Source organism: Haliaeetus albicilla, chromosome 13 (assembly GCF_947461875.1).
Source record: "Haliaeetus albicilla chromosome 13, bHalAlb1.1, whole genome shotgun sequence".
NCBI classification, from domain to species: Eukaryota; Metazoa; Chordata; class Aves; order Accipitriformes; family Accipitridae; genus Haliaeetus; species Haliaeetus albicilla.
This window is the reverse complement of record NC_091495.1, coordinates 11,084,652-11,109,516: the sequence shown is the minus strand read 5'-3', so window position 1 is coordinate 11,109,516 and position 24,865 is coordinate 11,084,652. Positions and strand designations below refer to the sequence as shown.

The following is a 24,865-nucleotide window of genomic DNA, read 5'->3' as shown; positions in this document are numbered from 1 at the left end:
AAAATAAGTTGCTGCAAATTCTATTTTAATGGGGGAGGGGAGTTGTAAGATTAATATTTACCACTGAGCTACAAACTTGAATTTTATCTAATTATACCTCATAAATAAGCTATCATACTGTGAGCTTCTGCAGGAGCAAAACAAAACAAAACAAAACAAACCCCACAACAATCAAGCAGTTTGTTGTGAGGGAACAGATAAGCCTTTTTATTCCTACTCAATAAGTTGCTGGCATTACAGGTGAAATATTCATGGTAATTAGTTGAACCTGTGCTTCAACCCCCCCAGAGTTTAGACATATTCCTTAAGGACAGTCTGTAATGTATGGGAGGAGCTGTCAAACCTAAACTTTGGGTCCCTCTAGTCCTTCCCCCTCCCCTCAAAAAAGCATATTTTGGTAGATAGCATACCTACCCACACATTCCCTACTGCCCTTTTAAAAGAGAGACTTTTAAGACTCTCCGAGTTCAAACAAGACGTTTGAGAGATGCTTAATTGGCCCCACTGGATGGGAAAGCATTAAATCCTGGTCCCCAACACTCATTCGGTGTAGCTTCTTTTTAAATGGCAAGCAGAATCATCTAATTCTATATACAAATCAACTAGCACGATACTGCTTGGTTGAAAGGGTCACCACAATTATGTAAAACATGAGTATTAACTATAATTGGGATAGTTTGCTAATACAATAAAAAGCTCTGAACATGAGAAAAGTTATGCTCACAGCAGTAGCTATCACTTTCTAAAGTAAGAATTCATGGATGAAATGACATGAAAAAGATGGTTATAAAATTTTAATGGAATGATAAAAGGCAAAAGTCAGCCTCTCAGCTGAATTCTTAAAATCCCTATATATCACAATCAGCTCCTTAACTGTAAAATCAATGTGGAGTATAACATGTTGTCAATGTGGTTGTCACTGGAGGGAAGACTGCAAAGTATGACAGCTACACAGCTCAGCCTGACAATGATGAAAATAAAATCATAAAGCTTTTTACGTGGATGTAATTGTTTATAGAAGTAACTACTGAACATGGGAACAGTGGGCATCTTTTTGCTTAAGATTCTTAGTTCATATTTCAAACCATTTCATTACAGTATTAATACTAGAAGGTAGTTTCATTTTGGCAAATGAAATTATCTTTTATGGGAGGCTATTTTGCTCATCTGCTTCAAAAGTTCAGACTTGAGTTAAAATGAAGGCACAAAATTGTCATTAATCTTTTTTAATTCCCTGGCTAGAACCACACATTTGTTTACTTATTGTACAGACTGGGGGAGCAATGAGCTATACTCTCACGGAGGTATTTTGGGGGAACCTATACTTTCATTAATATACTCTGACATGTACCTGGACTACTGCCCTTTAAAGCTAATGAGAAATACCTGATTTGCTGGGAAACTCTCTCACTAAGCAGAATAGAAATTCTGAGCCTTTTATTCTTGAATCTTTTTTTACTCTTTTCAGGAACACAGACAATGAAATTATACATATTAACAAAATGCGGTGTCTTTCATATACTACCGACTGTATCCAGCAGAATATCCAAATTGTGTAGCTCTGGGCACAAGGGACCACGGGAATCTTTTATCACATCAGATCACAGAACTCAAAAGTCATTAAGCTGTTCATGCAATGACATGCAGTCCATATGAACCCCTTCAAATATGTATTAAGAGCCGTCTTCAGAGTATTCAGACGTTTTGCCCTCTACTGCTCCAAACACACATTGGTTCCAGAACCTCAGCCTACCAGTTAAGAAAATTCTTCTAATTCCTAATCTATAGGCATGCATGGGCAGTTTGTACTATTTATCACACAATCATTGTATCATATCTGCCACGATACTACTTCAGCTTAATTTGTTCTTCTATCCTTTTGCTATTCACCCTGTCATGTATTTCACATGACTTCCTTTTTCCTTTATCACCTCACCAGGTTCTTTCTTCTCTTGCTCCAGTTTCCATTTATCTTTCTTGAGAACAGGCGACCACATTCACATCAACCATGGATTAGTTTATATGCCTAAATTATATGGACATAACTTACATTGCTAAATTAGGAGACTTGTCTTCTCAGACAATGAATATAATCGGCAGAGAAAGCAAGCTCTTCCAAAACCTGAGAACTGCATCATCTAATCTCTTGTCCTACATTGCCTCTCTCTATTGTCTACATAAGGAAGCTTTAAGAGAATAGGCCTTCTCATCCTGGAACGAAAGCTCTGTGGTGAGCATGCCAGAGGAGCACGCCATAGCACTCTATACGATAGGAATAACGCTTCCCTGTTTTGTCAAGAAATAGCTCAGCTGGTACATTGGAGGAGCTCTCTTTTTTTTTTAATTGCTTTTTTTTTTAATTGCTTTTTTTTTCTCTAGCAACTTCAGTATGTAGTGATCTCAAGTGACTACTGTGTACTTTTGACATTACTTACTGTGAATAAACACTGGACAGGCCTGTAACTTCTTTATACATAAAAGAGATGGACTTGCAGTCACTTATGTAAGAACTAAAAAATAAAAAATTGGACTGCCTGATAGGCGACTCCCAAAACCTTCTCTCTCAACTAGTGCAAGCCAGGCCCTTATAAAAGGGCTTCAGTAAGAGCTCTCCATACTGGAATCATACACTGACCCATGGGATTGAAATGTAGCCAACATGCTGGTGACTGCGATGCCCTGCTGTACGCAGCCCATTGGACTGCAGATGGTTTCTGGGACATTCAAAAGAGAAGAAAGGAACAGGCAGCTTTTCTCTGAAGTAGCAAATTTGCTAGCTTAAAACTTGTCCAAGTCAAGAGGGATTTTCTCAAGCAGTAGAAAAAGCACCTTTCTCATTTGGGAACTATCCCTCTGATCAAAGATTACACCATGTGGATTGCTACCAGCCAACATAAGTTCGCAAATCATAAAGCTACACCATAAGAATGCAGCGGCTGCCATTGGGCCAGCTTCGGGTAACTGTAACCAACTCCTTTACAGTTTCCTTCTCAGATAGCTCAAAGACTTGCCATAACAAAAGGGAAAACTTAACTGATATCTTCTTTTTTTATATCTAGAACATTTCATTTTATTTCTGAATGCAATGCATGAAATTCTGCTCTCAGTTCAATGGTACCTACTGACCTCTCAGTTCAGTGGTGATTACACTGATTGCAAGAGAGTTATCTTAAATTTACATTCAAGTTACTGAAAGCAAGATCTAATCCAGGAACTTCATCAACTGTTTCTATTTGTCTGGCAGTAAATAGTCTGATGTTATACAGACCAAGATCACTGCAACAAACATCTTTTATTAACACATGTTTAGCAGGTTTTAAAATATTCATAGGATATGTACATCATTGTTATCTGGCACAGGCAGGTTAGACTTTAAAAAATGCATAGAATCAGTTACTACTGCTGCACTTAAAGTAAATGGAAGTATTTGAAAATTATTTACAGCATTTTTTTCTTACATTAAAAAAGAAGCCAAACCTACTAATCTGTATATTAAGACATTTTATTATCAGATACAACAGATTTTTAGGGCAGCATTTGCTAATTTTTCCTTAATAATTCCTAATATCCTCCTAGTTTAATAAATATTTATCATAAATAAAATATAATATGCAGATATATTGTGAAATTATCAGCTTGCTTTAGTAGAACTCTATTGACTTTAAAAGCGGATGTGTTGATTTACATCTATTGCTATCAGGTGTATGTGCACACGAACACACACACACATGCATGTATTTTATTCCTACAGTTATTTTATGCTTTGGTGAAACAAAAAAAGATGTATATTCACTGCATAAAATTCAGTAAAAACCTGTACACACATATATTTCAACAGAGTAAGAGATATGGGAAATTTCTACTGTCAAATTGTACTTTAAAAAGTCAAAGTGTATTGGTTAGCAAGGCCAGGAATTAAGTGTACTTCTGCAACAAGCTGTCAGTATAGGCAGTTTTTTTAAGAAACATATTGAAACCTTGACAGAAATACTGCTTATACCCAATGACAATCATTCAGTCTTAAGCAATTGAGTTGAATACCCTTTCACAGATGGCAGCCCTCCACAATGACACCAAAACCAGAGTCCTTTGTCACCACTGAAAGTTGAGGGGTGGTGGCGGGTGGTGGTGGTGGTTGTGAATGACAAGGGTTGTTGGATACTGGGGACACATCAGCATGTATTCTTTAGCAGTATCAATGCAAATGGAAGAGGACATTTTAAAGAAAATAATTTTCCCCTTGGAGACATGGAGTTTATAACTGAACTACAGATGTTTTAAGCTAAAGAACAAGATGCAGCATCATAGCTGAAGAGGCAAGTTGTTTGTTAATCTCAAAATATTTTAATTGCATAAACACTGGCAGGGGCATTATATTTTTCTTTTCTTGTTCTTAAGTTTTCTTTGGCAACATCTACCTTCCCTGCTAACTTAAGGCATTTTTGCAGCCAGGTTTTGCAGAGGGTAGCATTTCATGCTAGTGCACAAAGACCATCGAAGTACTATACAGCAGGTAACTTCTACAGAGATGTTCAAGAAGGCTATATAGGAATGCATGTTCTGTGTAAGCCTTCTGCCCTATCCCTAACTCCCAAAAAGAGAATTTTCAAATTCTACACCTACTACTTTACACAAAAAATAATTTTTACATATACTAACAAGTGATGCCTTTTAAATGCACTTCTGTGCTCCTCCTATCTAAAAAGAAACAACACTATGTGAACTATCTGACCAGAGCTAAATAATCATTACAATTTGAATGAAATAGTCATAGGAGACTGATTGCAGCTAGACCATGAAAGTAAAGTTTAATAATATTGTATCCACTTTTGGTAAGAAACAATTACAATAAAGGAATTGAATCTCAACGAAGATTTTCACAGGTTGGTAACATCTCTGGTATGTAAAGACAAAGTTCAGAACTTACTTTTATTACGTAATTACTTATAGGTAATGTGTTCATAGAAGCATTTATACCTTTGGAGCTTAAATAGATTTATCAGATAAATTTCCGTCGTTAATTATTTGCTCAGCTTCAAAGAAAAATGTTTTACAATTGTGGGAACATGTGTTTTCTGAGTATTTTCTGGAGATAGACAGCTACCCATTTAGAGAAGGGCCTAAGATGAAGTTGAGTCACCAGAACTGAATATTTGCCACAACAATTGCATATGAGCATCACGTTAAATTTACGGTCTGAAATGCAGATCTCTCATCAGTGTAAAATAGAGTAAGACCACAAGGCGCTTTGGTGTGAAGGCAGAGAAAGCAACATAGTAATAAAACCAGTAATGAAACACCACCCTGCCCCATGCTTTTTCCTGCTCAGAATGACTTACTTTCTTATGAAACAAGATCTAACATGAAAAATCTCTTTAGAAAATACTTAATTTCTCCAAAATTTGGTACAATACAATCATCCATTACTGATTTAAAAAAAGAAAAAAAAAAAACCAAAGAATATGTTTGAAAACAACAGATTTTTCAAAAAATTGTGCCATTAGATATCCTACTACATTGTAAGAAAAAACTAATAGCTCATTTTCTTTAAAAAAATCTGGAAATTATGTATTTTGTATATGTATTATGTACAACAAGCTCAAGTTCTGTCAGATGTTTCTGCTTACATAGTGTATCAGGTGCAAAATCCTACCCTGCCAACTAAATGGCTGTACCTATATGCTGATGCCTGTTTGTTAAATCAAGGGGCTGTTGAACAAATTATGTGGAGTGAGTCTGCAGAACGTAGAACTATTAATGAGGAACGTGATGGGACTGGCAATGACAAACTCAATTTCAGATCAGTAGATCACCACTCTGAATTAACAAAGATCACTGGGAATGAAAAGTTCTGTTCAGCTATGGTACAGCTTAGGTGTTCTCAACACAGAGATAAGACAACTGTCATATACTCTTAACTTCAACTTATTTTCTTTGATATGACTAAAATCAGAATCGTCTCCAAATATAAAGGAATTACAAAGCTGTATTTACCAGTGTATCTTAAAGTAACCATATATGAACACACATGCATAGAGGGATATTGTATAAAGAAATAAGATACCACTTCACAAAACATATATTTAAATATTAATGTTTTATGAAAATCTAAGACAACAGCTGCTTGATCCCTTAGGAGTTATTGCAAGTTAATATTCAGGAATGAAATACATTATTGCTATTTAACTGAGAAAGCCAGATAACCAAAAGAAATTATGTGCAGTAGCAGCTGAACTGTTATTTATATTTTCTGCTAAAGGGAGTTAAACAAGATCAGACTGCTTACTGTCCTCTGCTGTAGACATTGAAGTCCAGTTGCTATAAGCACTGCCGTAACCATTGGAGGCAACCACTCTCATCTCATACTCAGTGTACGGCTGAAGATCTCCGACGCTGTGGTGTAAGGAAGCAGTAGGGCTGGAAAGCAAACTGCAAAGAAAACCAGCATGAGTTACATCATTAAACATCCCAGCACCTAAAGAAAGACTAAAACATTGCATGTCTTGTAACAAAAACAGCCACCCTAAAGGTGAGCCGTGTTCAAGATAATGGGACTTTTCTTGCTCAGCAGTTGATGGTGGCCTTGCTATGGTCTGCATACTCTAAAATGTCACCAGCAGAATGCCTCCGCCGCATCTGCAGTCGGTAGCTGGGCGCGCCTGGGGCGTTGTTGCGAACTGGTGTAGACCAGACAACCTGAAGACTGGTCGGAGTGGCAGATGAAAGCCTTGGAGGCATCACGCCATCTGGAGCTGTCGAAAAACATGGATGAATTAGAGCAGAGAAAACCACAGAGAACATATGCCGGGTGGAAACAAAATGCTCCATATACTGGAAAAACTGTTCCTCGGGATCAACAGCAATGTTAACATGGTCCATTTAGTTTAACATTTTCACTACTGAACAATGCTATTTCTTAATTTTCTTCTTTCCAATACAGTTACATGAGAATCATTTTGCTAAAAGCAAACCTCCAAATACCAAAAGTAATTCAGAAGGAACATATTCTCTACCACCTGTTTAAATATTATCTACTTCTCCTTGTGCCCAGCTCTGCCACCCTAAGAAGTTAAAGAAATGCTCACAGAAATATTACCCAGCAAGAGTAAAATTGATCAGACTTTTATCATTCAGATACCCTCTCACCCTTATAAATTAATAATAATTTTAAAAGAAAACAGCAGAAATTTTAAGGGGAAAACTATCTTTAAGTAGAAATCAAAATAAATTCACGGAAGTCTCCGTCTCTAGTCCAGTGTTTTGTTAATGAAATTAATTTTTATGAAGTCCAGGAACTGTAGATCAAAATGTGTCAGTAATGATATCACCAATGACCTTTAACTGCTGCAAATTTCACTGCATGCAGTAAAAAGAACTATGCCAATTTGCACCCATGAGTTTATGGCTTTGTTTTTACTTTAAGAAGAAAACAATCTGTTGAAGAAACTTTCTGCATATAAACACATCTGGAACTTTTATATATAATGCATGTCTGTAGCCATAGCTCTGTAGCTCTTTTCCAGAGAGTTAAAACACTGGAAAGTTACTGCCTTTGTCATTTAAACTCTTGTATAATAGTTTTGCTTTTCACGGTCCAGTAGTTACCATTTGCTTCTTTCTTTGGTCTTTCCAACAGAAAATTTTTGTTGCTGTTATTTTCTTCCTTCTCTCTATTGGAAAAAACAGTCTCACAGATCTGTAACTTAAGGTGTAGTTGTAAGCCTCAAGGCGTAAGTTGTATGAGCGAACAGTATTTTACCGTAAGTTTTATGATTTTCATTTACCTCCTGTATATGAGGTGGTTACTAAGAGGAAAGAAACAGACTTTGTGATACAGTGTCTGAATCATTGTCTCCCTGAAACACATGAAAGGATGGCACTGGCTCCAAAAAAAAAAGTCATCAGTCATATACAGTAGTTTTTATTTTTACTGACGTATACATACAGAGATACATGAACTAGCGTCTGACACTTTTACTCTGATTATAGATACTTATGACTGGGGAACTTCAAAATTCTTCAGGTCCAGCTCCAAATTGTATTACATAGAAAGGCACAAGACATGTCTTGCTCCAATCTACAGACTGGTTCCCTTTCCCATAAGTTCAAGTTCTACCAGTTCTCATAAGAAATTTTACTAAAAGCTGGCTGCTGGGGTACCTGAGTTATTATCAGGTATTTTACTTCTGAGAATTGGCCCCTAGCCCTGCAACCCTCCTGGTTTTTTTTCAGGACAAGATGAAGTGGAACAGGATCTCCAGCTTCCCTCCCTCCCTTTCCGTCCTCTCTTACCATGAAAAAGACAACATAAAATTTTGGGGCTTGAGCCAGCCTGGCTGCCTTTGGATGCTCCCTCCTGCTGCTGTTATCTAGATGTAGGCAATAAGGCTCCAGTAAATCCCAAGTAAACTTGAAATCTTCCTGTTTCCAAATCCAGGAGATGTCTGAGACTAAGGTAACTCATGGTCTGCAAATCCCTTGCCAACACCTTCAAGGCCTATGAAGAGTTTGTAAGCACCTCAACTCAGAGGGGAGAAGATGGCTGATTTAACTTGAACAGCCCCCAACATCCCTCCAGCTGAGCCATCAAAAACAAGCATCTGCACACCAAATGCCTCTGTATGAGAATTAAATTTCCCCCTTAGAGTAAAACGGAGAACATATATTTACCTCACTTAACATTGTTCTGTTTCGCAGCAACATAACTAATGTTGAAGTTGTGCAATAAGGGGGTTTAAATCTTATGGACGTAAAGTACAGTACTTGCAGATAATCAGGAATTATTTTGGCATCCCTTTATAAAGTGATTTTTGAAGTTGTTAGCAGGCAAATTCAGCCAAATTCAGCCAGCACGAGAAAGATGGCGCAATTAATGTAAAAACTTACATTAGAGGGTGTTAAAGTGTTTTCACAAGCTGACACTAACAGAAAGACTCAATATCCCCTCAAAGCAGGATACAACCTTATTTAAAACTGAACTATCTGTAGCTTAAAATGTACCAGTTGTTGAAGTGCACACAGAAATTCTACATCTAAAAATGAATCTAATTAGCTGAGCTGTAATTTGGCCAGGAAGCCAAAGTCCACACTGTTATTGAGGAGACAGTGTGAGCAACTCACTGAGGAGGCAAAAGCGTTAAATTTATTTCCAGTTCTGTCAGGACACATCACTTCACCTTCGTCTTTCATTTCTCAATCTGTTAAATGGAGATAATAATACTTATCCTTCTTTGTAAAGCTCTCTGAGATCTACAAAGTAAAAGCTCCGATTAAGCTTTATGTATGTATAGTGGTGGTTATTATAGCGATACAGGAATGTTCATCAAAAAACAAAGATGTAGCTGTCTAAATGTCAATAACAATTCACAGTGCGGATGTTATTTTAATGGCGTAGGTAATCTCAGCTAAATGTTAAAATCTCTTCTACCAACAAAAGCACAGCATAGGGAAGAGTAGAAAATTTGGACAAATCTCTTCTGTGAAAGTCGACTGACCTGTAGAAGAAGCCAAGACCACTACTTTCAAACCAACATGTTAGAATATACAGCAAATTTATTTAGTCTGAAAGACTTCCAGTAGCTTGCAGAGAATGTCCTCAGCTATGCACTAGCAAGTGTCCTCAGCTCTGCGCTTCCAGAGGAATGGAGCAGGGGGCCAGGAGGGTACAACAAAGAAATTTTCAAGTCTCTGCTTAGTCATAATGAGAAAGGTGCTCTATTAAACAAATCACGCATTGATCATCAAAACTATGGAGTACTTCCCCCCAAAAATGGTAATTCTAAATTGTACACAGACCATACTTTGACTGTTTCAAACACTCCTCATCACCAAGGTCTTCAGTGTAACATTTCCCTCAGCTTAACCCTTTTTATCCAATCCATATTCCCAAGAGACTCCTTACTACCAAAGTAATAACTGGCAACCAGCAATAATTCTACTGTGAATTTCTCAACAGAAGACCCATGTATCTATCAGCTTGATATATCGTCTTTAAGATGCAATGTTGCTCAAAAAGCTCCCCTCAAGCTTTAATATGACCCTCAGGGGGCAACCACTCCACTTGCAACCTACTGAATCAACATCTAGCCGAGTAAATCCTCACTTAGCAGGGCAGAAAGTCACGCTTTGTATATGAAGAGACTACAAAGGCAGAATGTAATATTTAATCAGATGTCAATTCATATCAAAGAATTAATAAGCAGCCCTGCAAAATAATAAAAACTGAAGACTGTTTCAAGCTGACAATGATATATTGTATTCCAGATACTCAGGTACATGCAGATGAATCAAGAAAGATCTGATCCCTGCTCGGCCCCTAATGTGCTAAACAGTCTTTGAAAAGTGTTTCAACTTGCCTCAATTTCCTTATCTTAAACAACATATGCAGTAGTAGTCAGCTCTGTAAGTATTTGTTTCTTTTAGGACAGCAAGCATTGTGTTAAATGATTGTGCTTAGATTTTTACTCCATGTTGAAAGCCTACTTTTCCGAGAGGTATTCATTATATTTATCATAAGGATATATCTGAAATTTAAATTTTCTGGAAGTAGAAGACTTTGAGTAGGACTATTAAAAGTGAACTGCCATTAGGACAATAATTTATTATTTAGTTATAAAAATCTTATCAAAATATTTTTCATGCACGTGGATGCAAATGATAACTGCAGGTATTTAACTACAGAGGAGGAAAATAGGCTCTCCACAGTTTGTGCCATAACAGCAAGGAAAAGTTTCAGTCAGACTGCCTTTAGATGAATGTCTTGCTCAGTCATGCCTACTCTCACTCTTTTCCAGGTTCAATTCACAAACCCCATTTCTTTATTTCATTGCAGTAGTTGTTTAGATACTCCTGTTTCATTTTCTATTTTAGGTGCCCATACTGAGATCATCTCATTACAGCACTTTTTATGGCAATATGTTCTGCACGTTGACATTTGTTTCTTCTGATTTTCCCAGGTATGCCTGTTATCTAGTTGTTTGCTCAGTCCAAATAATTTCAGTCATTGCACTCTCCATAATTCTCAACATGGGCACGTGGTTTTGTTTCATTTAACCGAAAGACAGGCCACAATGCTGGGCCACGATGTCATCACTAGAAGGGCATGCTAGTTATAAACCTTTATCTGTCAGCAAAGCAGAAGATTGCTTTTTTTTGTTTCTTATCTTCACAGGTTCATTGAAGTTTACTCTGGTTTGGTTTTTAACCCTCTTTTCCCAGTTATCTTTCCTACTCGGTGTATAGAGAATATATGCGGTTGTTCTTGATTTTTCATCTAATATATATCTTCAACCATTTTGTTTTCCACCTACTCAATGCCTACAGAATGCATACAGTATTCTTGGATTGTCATCTTAATTTTATAATTTCACTGGTATGTGTTTCCAGTTACAGACGGATCTCCATCTAGTAATACAAATAACCAGGGACAATGCACCCCTTATTCAACACACTTCCATGCACTTTGGAACATACAATGGGAAAGGTCCATGGTGGCCCTTCTTGCTTGTCCTGCTCTGGCACATGGGGCTTGGGAAGAAAAGAAGCTGTGCTATGGGAACAAGCCAGTAAAGAGACATAAAGGAGTAGCTTAAAGCCTCCATAAACTTCCCAGTAAATCCAAACCCATTCACACCTCATGTTAGTGAAATTTTCTTTTCAGAAGTATAACATAAACAGGGCACAGCAATATCTTGTTCTCTCTTCACAATCTATCCTGTTTAATACATCTGATCTCTGCTATAATAGTAATTTCATTTGAAAAGGAGTGGCTTTGTAAATCTTTTCACTTTTAGCATTAATCTTTCATGTTACTTGTACTTGTAAGGCACAATATCACTCAGAAAGATGAAAATAAGAAGTTTGAAAAAATCTAAAATTTAGCTTTATCTAGATTGAGTGTGTAAGCTCTAACTGCACATTTTCCTTTGATTGCACTATTTGGTATTCCAAGCCACAGAGTACAATTTTAGTAGGGCCCTGAAAATCAACTCAAGCTTTACTCCATGACCTGCAGACCTCAAGTTTAAGACAATTGTCTTTTGTAATGTCAGAGCAGGCTTACTTACTCCTCATTAATACTGCTCTAGTGAAAAACAAAATCAGACCTCCCCCTCCTTTTAATAACTTTTCTTCATGTACAACCTCAACATCTGCAATCCAGACATGGGTCTTAAGTAAAAATATGTGTAAGAGATGCCTCTTTCCTAAGTGTTATATTTTACTGAGGTCAACACTATAAAAATGTCTTACAGATTTGTCACCTTTACCTTGATACAAGAAGTAACTTGCCTTCCTTCCTCATGCTAGACAGTTTATCCATGTTACTCAGCAAGAACTTTGCTAAACTCTAAAAGCTACAAAAGAATGCCAATAAGCAATTAGCTGAATGATTAATGATTTTAATACCTGTAATAAAGACATTGGATGGACTTTATAACTGCCCAGTAAAACTAATTATTCATCAGACTGTTTAAAAGGATGCCTAGCCAATAACTGTCATATCACAAAATTAATTTTTTAAAAAAATACTATGAGGAAAAAACATAAGGATTGCTATTACATAATCAGGCAAAAACCACAATTAAAGAAACAGCTCCTGTGGGTTAATTGTGACTCTGGTTACTGGAAAACGAAGTATCTCTATGAAGTAGCTTTGAGAAACTACCAGATCTGCCTTTTTACTTAGGGGAACAGATGTGGCAAGAGCAGAGGGAACAAGACCCTCTCTATCTTCATGCAATAACTTCAGCTTCCTGCATGAAGCGGCTTTAGAGATTAATTTCAGGACTTTTTGGTTGGGGTTTTTTTGTTGTTTGAAAGGAAGAAGGGGAAAGAATTTGACATCATCTTCAAAATCTTGCAGCTTCCCTTACAACTGATATCTGCAGGCTGAGAGCTATGACCAGAGGCAGGTATGCTAGCTTCCACATTGATGGAAACATTTCTGCTGAGAGTCTCGTAGACTGCTGGTGAGGAAACACTTGGCTAAATTGAAGTTTCTTTCTTAATGCTGATGGTACAATTTCAAAGAACTGCAGGCTGGCTTTCAAGGTTTTTACTTCATGTTTGAAACTAAACAGTTCTTAGATAGCTCTGGAAATAGGGGCTTCCTGAAAGCAACCAAAAAAGCAAATTATATCAATGATGGTTGGGAAAAGACCAGGGAAGGAAGTTTAAACCTATGTAGCTTAAAGAATAATAGAAGAGCAAAGGAATAGACATATACGAATCTTCAACATCACAGAAGTTTTGCAAAGACAAAGAAAATCTGGGAAACAGGACATACAGTAATGGGATTAAACTGCTGCAAGAAAGATTTCAAATCTCCATCAGAGTAAACAACTGTTTTACCAGAAATGAGACAACTTACGGTTTTGAAGAAAGAAGACACACGACATGATTTCCCGATGAGCTATTTTTCAGCCTAATAATTCAATGAAGGGGACTCTAACATCATAGAAGATGAAGAAGAAACAAAGAAAAATGAAAAGGCACAGAGGTGGTGATGTTACAAGAAGCATATGCCTCAGTCTGAAGCATAAGTTGTTGAAAATTAATTTTTAATATTGTTTTATTCTATGACTGAAAGCAAAAGGATAACGGGATATTCAAAACCAGAAAGCAGCATTCTACTTGAACAAGTGGTTTCTGCAAATGATTGTTGCTATATGTCCACTCAATGTGGCAAAAGAAACTAGGAAAATATAGCAACTTAACTGAATGCTAAAGAAAGTGAGATATTAGAAAAGATATGAAAGCTCTTGTTAAATAAGTCTCCTGGTTCAAATTATGTGCACTCCTGCAGTATGAATGTGCCAGTGGTCTGTTACTCACAGAACAGCCTACCCTGCTAGCAGAAAACTAAAGCGTTACCAGTTGATGTGCATTTTGACAGAAGCATCAGTTTATATATCCCTAAATGTACAGACTGAAGAACAATGCAGGTTTGCAAGTAAATTAGATCTGCAATAAGATTACTTGTAATTATTTTTAATCCATAAATTTCTCTGCAGTACATAGAGGATGGTGTGAAATACTACTGTTTCTGATGGAATCCAAGCTTGAGGGTGTCCATAAATAGAAAACAGAGCTGACAAGATGAGAGATTAGCTGGTGTTAGGGAGCCACTACACACAGTGGGTGGTGTGGTCTTATTATATCTTGAATGTCCTACAGGTATCTGCAAGATCCATGTCACTGGACTACCTTTTGGCCATGAAACAACTGAATCCATAACAGATATTTTCATCCTCAAATTCTTTCCTTATTTGCAGAAAGAGGAGGCAAAGAGGTTTCCTCAACGTTTCTGCTCCTAGTAATCCTGGCAACACAGAGCTGGATTTGGTTTGCAGCTGCTAATTAACTACTTTATGCCATATGTGGTAATCACAAACCCCCCTTGTCTCATTGTCAGTGTCTTTTTATAGCGAAAATGGGCGACAGGTGTCGAGAAAGAAGGAAGTGACTCTTCCCACGTACAGTTGCTGTCCCCATCCCTCTCATCTCCTCCACAGACAGCACAAGCAGAAAATCTGACTCTCTGACATGCCTGGAGGGGACCAGCTCCCTGTTGTGGCTCTGCCAAACCACTGCACCCCCACAAGCTGCCACCTCTTCTCCTTCCCTTTCTGTAACAGAAAAATGTGCATTTGCACTGCCACATTTCCAGTGGCATTTACATGTTGTTTTGAAACAAATACTATGTAGCACTACAATTTATAAATAGAGAGAACATTTAGAAAAAGAAAATATTGTATTGTTGAATAATAAAAGTAAAATCTTAGTTATAAATGAGGAAAAACAGTCATCATACTTTTAACTAAAAATACCCATTGTTTATACCAATAAAAGAACCATTCTTCACAGCAGACCCACATATTAAAGGATCAGATAACTTTATCATTACTGGGAGTTGCAAGGCTGCAAAGACCAAGACTGCCTCCTTGGGTGTGAGTACATTTGGATAGCTCAGCAGAGGACATGCCGTCATTAATACATCTCATTACAGCTTTGGTTTTGGTTCTGGTCTCCTGATGGCAGTCATAGAAAACAATACTAAAGCTACAAACATAGCTGGTCTCGTGTTTCAGATTTTGTGATGTGTTCATGGTATTATATTCCCACAATCACTGTTCATACACCACTGTTTTCTGAGCTTGCAGAGTTTCCAAAAGCTTTCGTATATTCTAACTTACCTAATCTTCCGAAATATATCTTTATGCAATATGTGTATATGACATATGAGAAAAGCAACTAGTTCTTGGATATTTTGTTCATATATCAAAAAGCAGCATAGCAGTGCACTAGGGAATATGCTGTCAAAGAAACCATGGAATTTTATCTTCTCATTTCCCATTTTCTCTAAGGTGTAGGTGCTTATCACAACAGTATCAAAGTGTCTTCTATGTCAGTGCACAGAAATAAATATATTTCTGCTGAAAGTCATGAAGGAAATTCATAAATTGGGAATGTACAAAATCTCATAAACTTTACAAACTCTAGCTTTACATGCAGAGTGGGAGTCTCCTCTTTGCTTGCAAGAAGTGGTGTTCACCTAAAGACAGTGGAAGTCATGCCCTTAAAATACTCAGTATATAATTCTTTGGAAATTTACCTCTTATAGTTCAATCAAGCGTCTTCTAAAATTTTGCTGCCTAGAAGTCTTTTTCAGTAGCAATTATATTCGCACAAATAGAAGTTAAAAAAAAAATACCATTTACTACTTTGCTCCAATCTTCAAACTATTAAAAAGCATATTATCTTTTCCTGTTCACTTGAGTTGGACAAGGCTGAAAACAAAAATATCAAAGCAACAATACTTATTAAGTAGAAACTCTGGTTTGTGTGTTATCTTAACCTGCTTCTCAATTCACTCTAAGGCATTCAAAGCATATAGCCTTTGAAGTAGCCTATACTCTCTAGTTTTCTTATGCAAAGTACAGCATACGTCAGGTTCAGACAAAATACCAAAAATGACTATATTTTATTAAAAGCCTATTTTTTCCTCTCTCTCTTTTTAACAAAAGTCTAATTTAGTTGTTGTTCCCTTAGGTACAACGTACACAGTTCATAATTCATTTGATATAAAATGTCAGTTTAGATTTTTGCACTTCTTTGATAAATGAGAAAAAACATGTACATTTCAATCTCCTTCTATGAGGTTTTACTAGCAGAAGCCCCCCTCCCATTGTGCTGCTCAAAGACCTTTGTGTTAAATTAAACATCAAGATTCAGAAACTGTAGGGAATGATATTTCCAAGACATACAGTACAAATATATGAGACTGGGAAAAAAGGTAATGATTTTTCCTACCAGTAAAGTGATGTCTCCCAAAGAGCATCTTTGATCCTTGAATTAGTTCTCAGTTATAATTTAATATATCAAAACTGTCAGCAGCTTTCCTTACATTTAGACATAAAGTGATATAGTCAGCTCCACAAAGAGCAAAATACAACATTCAGGGGTTTGCTCCTCTCGCAACATGTGCTTGTGACTCTAACGTCTATCAATATTAATGGAGAAAATCTGTGTACATCAAAGGAAATGGCAGAGATTTAATTTAATTGTATCTGTCATCATTAACAGTAGGGAGCGTTTTTCCCTATATAACCAAATCCTGCCATTGATCAACATGCAAAAATCTCAGGGGGGTAAGCTGCACAATGGCAAAGAGCAGAATCAAAAATTTAGTTCTGGAAATAAAACTATTATAATTCGGAAAATAACAACAGAACACTGTATATTATTCTCTTATGTAACACATGAGGCTGAGGCTGACAAATCTGAACTATCACATTTACAGAGTAAACAAGAATTTTTATCACTTCTCAAAATTGCCAGCTGCAATGCTATGGCTGTCACTTCATGTTACAGTCTAGTTCAACAGCTGCAGTATCAATAAATTAAGCTGTATTAGAAAATAGCAATAGGATCACATTCTGATGCTCATGCTGACTATCAGCACTGATGAACAACATACATCCAGATCCACAAATGCCCAGAGCTCAAGACCTGCCCCTCTTGCCCGTTTTGCTGCTGACATGTACCCTGCCTCACCCCAACCTGAGCAGTGTCTTCAGCCCTGGGTTACCACAGCACCTGCTCTGTCTTCTTGCCCAATAAACAAGACCTTCGCCCCCCCAGTAGTAGAGTTTCAACAGGACAGATGGGCAGTATTCTGCCTTGCCTTGGTTATGAACCCAGGGATCAGTATGCTGCCTGGCAAGTGGGAGATGGGAATGTTAGTCACTTCAGGATGACTACACCAGATGTTTTTTCAGCCAGTGCTCTAACAGAGATAAAGTATGACAGAATATGAAAGGTGACACCTCCGTTCCACCTAACTGTGGCAAAAATCCCTAACTGTTTTTATGGATTGGTCCCCCACTAAAAATAGTATTTCCATCGACAGAAATGTGATCCAGGTGTTATCCACTGAAGCAAAATATTTAATATTTAAGGTGAATAAAGAGCAATTTAGACAAGCCTATTCACACATGGCAATAATCTGTGCAAAATATACAGTTGACTTATCTGATGAATAGGGTAAAAGGATTACAACCTTTTATACCCGACCCATCCACACAGGAATGCTTGTACAGCATTATTAAGAAGCCACTCATCAGTTAATGTCCTGTTCTAGACACTTTTAACAAATAAACTATTTATATGAATTAACTCTTGGCTTCGTGTCCTCAAATAATGCTGAAGAACATGTAAATCCACTGAATTTGGTGGAAGTGTGTCAACATACAACAATGAATGATCTGTTCCCAAGTATTTTTACTGAAAAGACCTTGGCTACTGTCTTCTTGTTTAAAATTGGGTAGCCTAATTGATTAAAAGCCTTAGTAACACCATCACGTTTTATTCAAACCCAAGCCAGACTGACTGTGTTTTGCCTCGTATGCCACAAGACATGTCATAGCATTTATTCCAATCTGCACATACAATTCACCATATGTTGAGGTAAAGGAAATACCTTGGCAATACTTATTCTCTACAATATAGATTTTCTTAAATCTTTTGACAAAAAGTAAAGAGGCAGGGAAAACTTTCCCTCTCCTTTGTGTGTCTTTAAAACATAGACTGAAAGGGCTAAATCTTCATCACAGAAAATTTACAGCTGCTTATTGCAGATTACAACCATCAGGAATATCCTGTTCAATTTTTTGGACAGCACTATCAATTTCTTACAAATAACCCTCTCAAACAGGCTTCTTAGTATGTAAGAGCACTCACAACTTCGCTGGAAGGAAAAAATAGAGAAAAGAGAAACATTCTTTCTTTCTATATTGCCATCTTTTCACTCATTCAACTTCTTTTCTTTCTACATGTTCTATTAGAGCTGTTTAGATAATCTAAAATCTAAAATCAGTCAACCTGAATTCATGTATTTTCTATGTACACAGTGGCTACATTCAACTATGGTGACACTTTTCATGGAGAGGCAATCCCCCAGTCTAAGCTGAGGGACAAGAAGAGAGGCTGACAAACTTTGACATGTATATTATACTTTTCAGCACGAGGATGAATATAAAAAACTTTTACCTTCCCTTGCTAACACATGCCTGTCTTTCTATCTACCTGTAAAATGGGAATAACAATCCTCAGTCATTCAGAAGTCTACTGGAAAGCTGAATTAGTAAAGATTTGTAAAAATCATAAAAGTAAATACGTCAATATACAAATAGTAAGAATTAATATAATTCAATACTGGATGTATCCAACCATAACATGAAATACATGAATTCCCTTTCTTTCTTATTTTACTAACATGGAATTAATCTAAAAGTGTAGTATTTCTTTGCCAGAAGAATAAATAAGACCTGCATACAGAGCCAAATAAAAAAAGACAAAAAGCCAGCATGCATGCATGAACATGCATACACTAATATATCACATATATATTTGTGCGTATGCATCTGCACGCGCATGCAGACACAAAAATAAATGTTCAGAAAGAAAAGCACGGTGAGGAGAAACTGTCAAATGTCAGGAATCACTAAGGGCTATAGACTCTTATAGTCACCTTTGTTGTAAGAAAGAGGGTAGCACACAACAACAGTGCATTATAGGGACACCAGAGGAGAAATGGTGACCCTAATGACTGATTCTTACTCAACTTCCCTTTTCTCTCCCTTTCTGTCTTTACAGAGAAGCTTATTTTTCCTTAGGTACTCAGTCAACTAGCCCAAAGATAACTGCAAAGATGTTACATAATGAGGAGCGCTCTACTACGAAAAAGTAAGGAAAAGTCACACTTAAAACACCACTAGAACAAATAACTAACTATATGGAGGAAAAATATTTTAATTCTGCAAAGTATTTTAAGGATGCAGATACAAAGTTTAAGATCTTTTAAATTCAATTCCAGATCTATTTCCAAACTACACAAAAAACTCCCAAATAGGAGTTAATAGTTATCTTTAACCATAACGGAAACCAGCAAAAAAAGCAAAAGCACTTTTATGACCATGATGTTTAAGAAAGATCATCTCTAGTTTTGTCCCCAGCTAAAGAGAGGAAGAGAATAGTGATTTGGTTCCCCCTACATTTCACACTCAGCAATATCTTAAGAGACCTTAATTCTTCTCCCCTTAAGCTTTTTTTTTCTTTTTTTTTTAAATATGGAAACGTGACGAATATGTAACAGGGTGACGGAACTTTGCTGGAGGCTTACAGAGTTCATTGCAAAGAGAAGAACTTCAAAGCTTCCTCAACTGTGCAAAGTAGCTCCAAAAAACCCTTGCCACTTTACTCAAGTGCTTTATGATCAGCAGGCTAACTTCCGTAATCTAGATGCTTCAAGTGCAGAAAGTACAGAATGAAATGACAAAAAAACCCAAAAACCAAAAAAACCCAAACAACCAAAAAACAACCTACAGACATTTGCCTTTGCTGACAGCTAATGAAAATGCCATTTTATTCTGGAAAGTACAGCGGCAGAAGTTGTCTAAATACAATGAAGTGAGCTTTTTAGAAAAGCAGTGCAAATCATAGTAGCCAAGTAACACAAAAATTGATCCAATTCCTAACAAACACTTGCATATATCTGGAAAATGGTTTAAAAGACAAAATTCATGGTGTGATTTTTCAAATGTGTTCTGTATGTTTTCACTAGGAATTTCAATGTCATTTTATTGTAGAATTCCTTCATCAGAAGAACCCAATTTATCACATAAAGAATGTTGACTTTAGAGTACTGACCAGTTTAGTTCAGATTTACACAGAATGAAAAAAAAACCAACAAAACCTAACCATGAATAGGCTTAAGATTTATATAAAAATAGCATACTTCATCTAAATTGTGACTTTTTTATGTACAATTGAAATTGGTCCAGAATACGTTTATGCGATGGTAGGTAATCATTTTAAATAATGATCTGCTGCTAAATTCCACAACAGACCATTTTTCCCACTTCTGTATGTAGTTCTGTTTTTCAGAAGTACAATCAAGCTGTGGTTTTCCAGTGTGAAATCTGCTCTACCGCAGATTTCTTCCAAGAGATCTTAAGTACCACCTGGACCTCATGCTAAGGCTAAGGTTTTGGAATGACCTGGAATGAGACCTCTACAATGAGGTTCATTGCCTGCTTATAGATGATCAACTGGCTATTTCGAGCTGTTGCACAGTTCTCCCTTTCTCATCTGGCAGTCCCCAAGCAAGCAAAAACATCCATGTTCTTCTAGGCAACTAAACTGCAGTTTTGATCTCCATGCCCTGTTTCATGCAGCTCCAGAAGACAGAAAGCAACGTAAGAGCTGATAAATACAGCTGTCTTATGTCTGGAGCATGGTAACAGCATAGCTGTAACTATGGGCGACCTGCCTAGTCCCAAAAGGACAGGGTGCAGGGGCAAAGGGAAGGAGGCAATCAGAACAAAAAAAGACATAGTTGGAGTGTTATTGCCTTCTGACACTTCAGTTTTATGAGTAGGGACTTACACTAAGGTTCAATTGAAAGCAACCTTGAGGTGGTCCTTTATGATGTGTGGAGTTAGGCTGAGCCCCAACTGGCTGCGATTTAGGAAAGTGAGGAGTAAAGTGGGCACCTCTGTGCCTCTCATCACCGGAGTTTGACGACACAACCTTTCAGGAATGAGGCTTACTTCTCTCTTCTCCTGCCACCCCAAACACCCATCCAAAACCAAGAATAGACACAGTATGAGCTCACTGAAAGATGTGCTGAACAGACTGGGAGAGGGGAATAAAAGAAGAAAGTAGAACTAATGAAAATGACAATCAGTTCAATACTGCAGAGGTTAGAGAAGAATTATTGTTTCATTAGAACAACTCCCAGTTTTCCACACAAGCACTTTTGCAATCCTACCCTTATATCCCCATGAAATCATCTTTCTGGGCAAAAGGAACTGGAATGGACAATTTACACAGCTTGCCACTGACACTCTTTAATTAGCTAGGTCATTGATGAGGGATGTAGGAGAGCTCCTTCCCCCTCCCTACTCTAAGCTGCTCTCTCCTTAAACTACCTTTAGAAAAGATACGGTCACAATTTTTCATCAAGAACTTTCTGTTAACACTCCCCACCCCTGTCGACTTGTTTGCAACAATTTTGTTTAAACATTTCCTGTTCTTCATCAAAATCAGAGATTATATTATTCTGAAGTTATAGAGATATAATGCAGATGTTTGAGAATTTGGAATTTTTTAAAATAAAATTTTTTTGCAATGACTAAAATAGAATGATGCCAGAATCTTTTTTTTTCCTAAACTACCTTTCATTTACTTTTTTCCATTTTTAAATTCTGTTTTTACTACTCTACCTTTACAAGAAGTGACATAAGAGAATGTAAGAGAAAAAAAGTGAAAAAGAAACAGAAGATATAGAACAAAAAGAATCCTGTTGGATTTTAGTCTAAGTCTATAGGAAAAATAAAATTTAAAAAAAAAAAAAAGAAAGACAGACTAGAAAAAAGGAGAGAATTGAGAAAAACAACTAATGTCTCAGAAGTATCTGAAATTTGAAGTAAAGGAAATTCTGTCAAAGAAAGTTTTATGGTGTGACTCAACGTGATACTGAGCATCATGGAAAAACAAACCTCTCACAGGGAAAACTCTAGCATATTTAGGTGTGGGTTTTCTTCCTAAATAATTCTGGCCTAACGGCATCAGTTTGCTTTGTTTACTGAATATGCATTCATCTAAGGAGGCCTATTGGCTTCAGTGATCAACTTGCATAAGCAAATGCTTTCAGATGTGAATATAAGTTGTATGATGCGATTCTTATTTGTTTGCGTAATTAGATCAATGATCCTATGGCATGGTTCAATATCCAATCTCAGAGGTGTTGCTACCTAAACTAACAGTGGCTGAAATCCTCTGGTTGCAGGACACCATCCTCTGTAGATGTCAAACAAACATCAACAGCTACAAGTATGTAGGCTCACTTTTTGCTGCTGAGAACTAGTCGAAACTTGTAGGCAGGGGCATGCAGCATCCCATATGCAAACAAGGGACCAGCAAAGGGCAGGTGCTTAAAAGTCCAAGGCAAAATCTGACATCTTTCACAGCTACACGTTCCTATGTTGTGCACATCACAGACAGACCAAATAAATGAAAAACATACTTCATAAATTACAGAAGAGATTAAAGAGACACTTCACTGCTTAGGCAAATTCTTTTTTTTTTTTAGAGTATCTTCCCTTGTATGTTTTACATAGGGAATATATATAAATTCTTTCAGGCTCTTCTCTATAGGTAAATCAGCACCAAGTTAATGGTTTGTAACCACACAAAGACAACTCTGCAATGTGATACACAATTACCATCCACAACAAGCTTCATACCCCTTGCAATACTTGGGGATCCAGTCCTTTGCTGTGCTTTGGAGATGATGGTTGAGCCTCCACCTTCCTGGTACCCATCTGATCAGCAGCCTGTCTCTCTCTGCTATCTCTCTTTGCACATATTTTTTCAACATAATCTATCTTCTTCCTTTCTGCATACAGGACTTCTCATTCCCTTCCATACTAGGGCTTTTGTGGTCAAAGAAAGGGAACAAATGGATTTAACTAGAGTATAAACTATTACCAGTAGTGACTGTGACTTTTTCTGTTAGCTTACCATCTCTTATTACAAAGCAATCCTAAATTAACGGGGTCCTCTATGTGCCACTACATCAGAAATAGCACTCATTAAGAAGAAAAATATATAACCAAGGACTCCATACAGAAGATTTTCTCCCAGATTTTTGCAGTTTTACATCCGTTGTATCATTTCAATTCATTCACCTAATTAAATTAATTCTAAACCAATTTGTTCTCCAGATCTTTTACCGGCTGGCATCCTCAAATTAATGTGAAGCACTGGCTAGTAGATTATTTTTTACAACTTCTACCAATGCAGTTTAGGACAAGATAAATAGAACAAATTTATTCTTTTTGGAAAAAATATAAAACTCAAAAAAATTTACTTCTACCTCTGCAGTATGAAATTTGTCACTAATCATTTTAAACTATGCCCTTTTATGCTTCTTCCATCTCTTTTAGCTTTCTGTGCAGTTCTTTGATGTAACAAAGACAGTTTCAGACAAGATTTCAGTTCATCTGGAAAAAAAAGCTTTAAGTCTTGAGGCAAAAAGCAGTGTATTTAAAATTTATATACTCCATAATGCCTTTGTTCTGAACTTGAACATCCTGAAAAACTTCTCCGCTTTCTTTTGCCTTCCGACTCTGAAGATCATTTGTTCTCATGGTTTCAGCTTCTTATTATGCAACAGTGACTTTAACTGGTGGTTCCAGCATTTAAGTACATGCACAGTCATGGCTGACCCTTTCTGATCAATTGCCAATCCATACAGGTTTGACTGATAAAAGAGCCAATTAGATTTAAGCAAATTAAGGGACATCACCAATGTCAACCACTTATTAAACTGAATGCTGAATTCCATGCATACAAAACACTAATGCACCAAGTCCCATTAAGAGTTGAAATCCTAACCCCATTAGTAACTCCAGACCACTACAGGGTAAGGGTCAAAAGAAAGTTTCATATTTATGGATTAACATTTGGATTCAGTTTTTATTTTTTTAATCTTTCCAAGAACTCTTGAACCTGCACTGCAATTTTAGCCAAGAGCTTAGATAAAATATATTCCTTATTTCTAAGATTTTTTTTTTTTTTAAGTGTTGACTTTAAGCATGGCAAATCAGCTTGATGAGAAATTAAGATATATTCAATCAGGTAACACCAAATCTTTAGTGTGCTTTATATTATGTGCATTACATTTTAAATAAAAAATGAAACAAAAGAAATGCATGTTGAAAGAAAATTTGTATCATAATTGAAAAACAGTGATCTGCAGTAACTTCAAAATGGAATACTCCTTTGTCCTCTACCACTCTCTCTCTTATACAATCTTCCATCAAGCTCCATGAAGTACTCCCCACAATGCAAATTTCTGAAACAGCTTTTTTTCTACCCTTGAAAAGAGAACGCTACATTTTAACACTCATTAAAAGGCTGTGATTTTGTATATAATGAGAAGTCTTTCACTCTTTGATCAAACAAAACTTCTGTCAAAGTGAAATCTTGGCCACTGAAGTAAAAAATAAAACTCCTTCTGATTTTAGTAGCATCTAGATTTCATTTAATGATTTAGAAAGTGTTTGTAAGTGAAGGCACTGAATACAGCCCAGTGTAAAATTACCATTATACCCATAATTTAGCATGCAATGGAATTGTATGGCATTCAGAGAGTAATTATAATAAACATCATAGTAAAGTAAACATACATTGTCCTAGATATACACTTGTGTGTCTCTATGTGTGTACACATATAGTGAGGATATAGTGTGTGTGAGAGTACTTCTCTCATATGCAGTGCTTCATTTATTATTCATTT

At 36.7% G+C, this 24,865-nt stretch overlaps 1 protein-coding gene across 5 annotated transcripts in view; it reads right to left on the bottom strand.

Annotated features, from left to right (window-relative positions):
• USH2A (usherin) overlaps nt 1-24,865 on the bottom strand; it is a 394,137-nt gene that overhangs the window by 132,936 nt on the left and 236,336 nt on the right. For all 5 annotated transcript variants that reach the window (XM_069800131.1, XM_069800130.1, XM_069800132.1 and 2 more), the window contains exons 39-40: nt 6,602-6,752; nt 6,287-6,429 (exon numbers count right to left, since the gene is read on the bottom strand). In XM_069800131.1, coding sequence (XP_069656232.1) covers nt 6,287-6,429; nt 6,602-6,752 — 294 coding nt within the window. The remainder of the gene's footprint in view (nt 1-6,286; nt 6,430-6,601; nt 6,753-24,865) is intronic.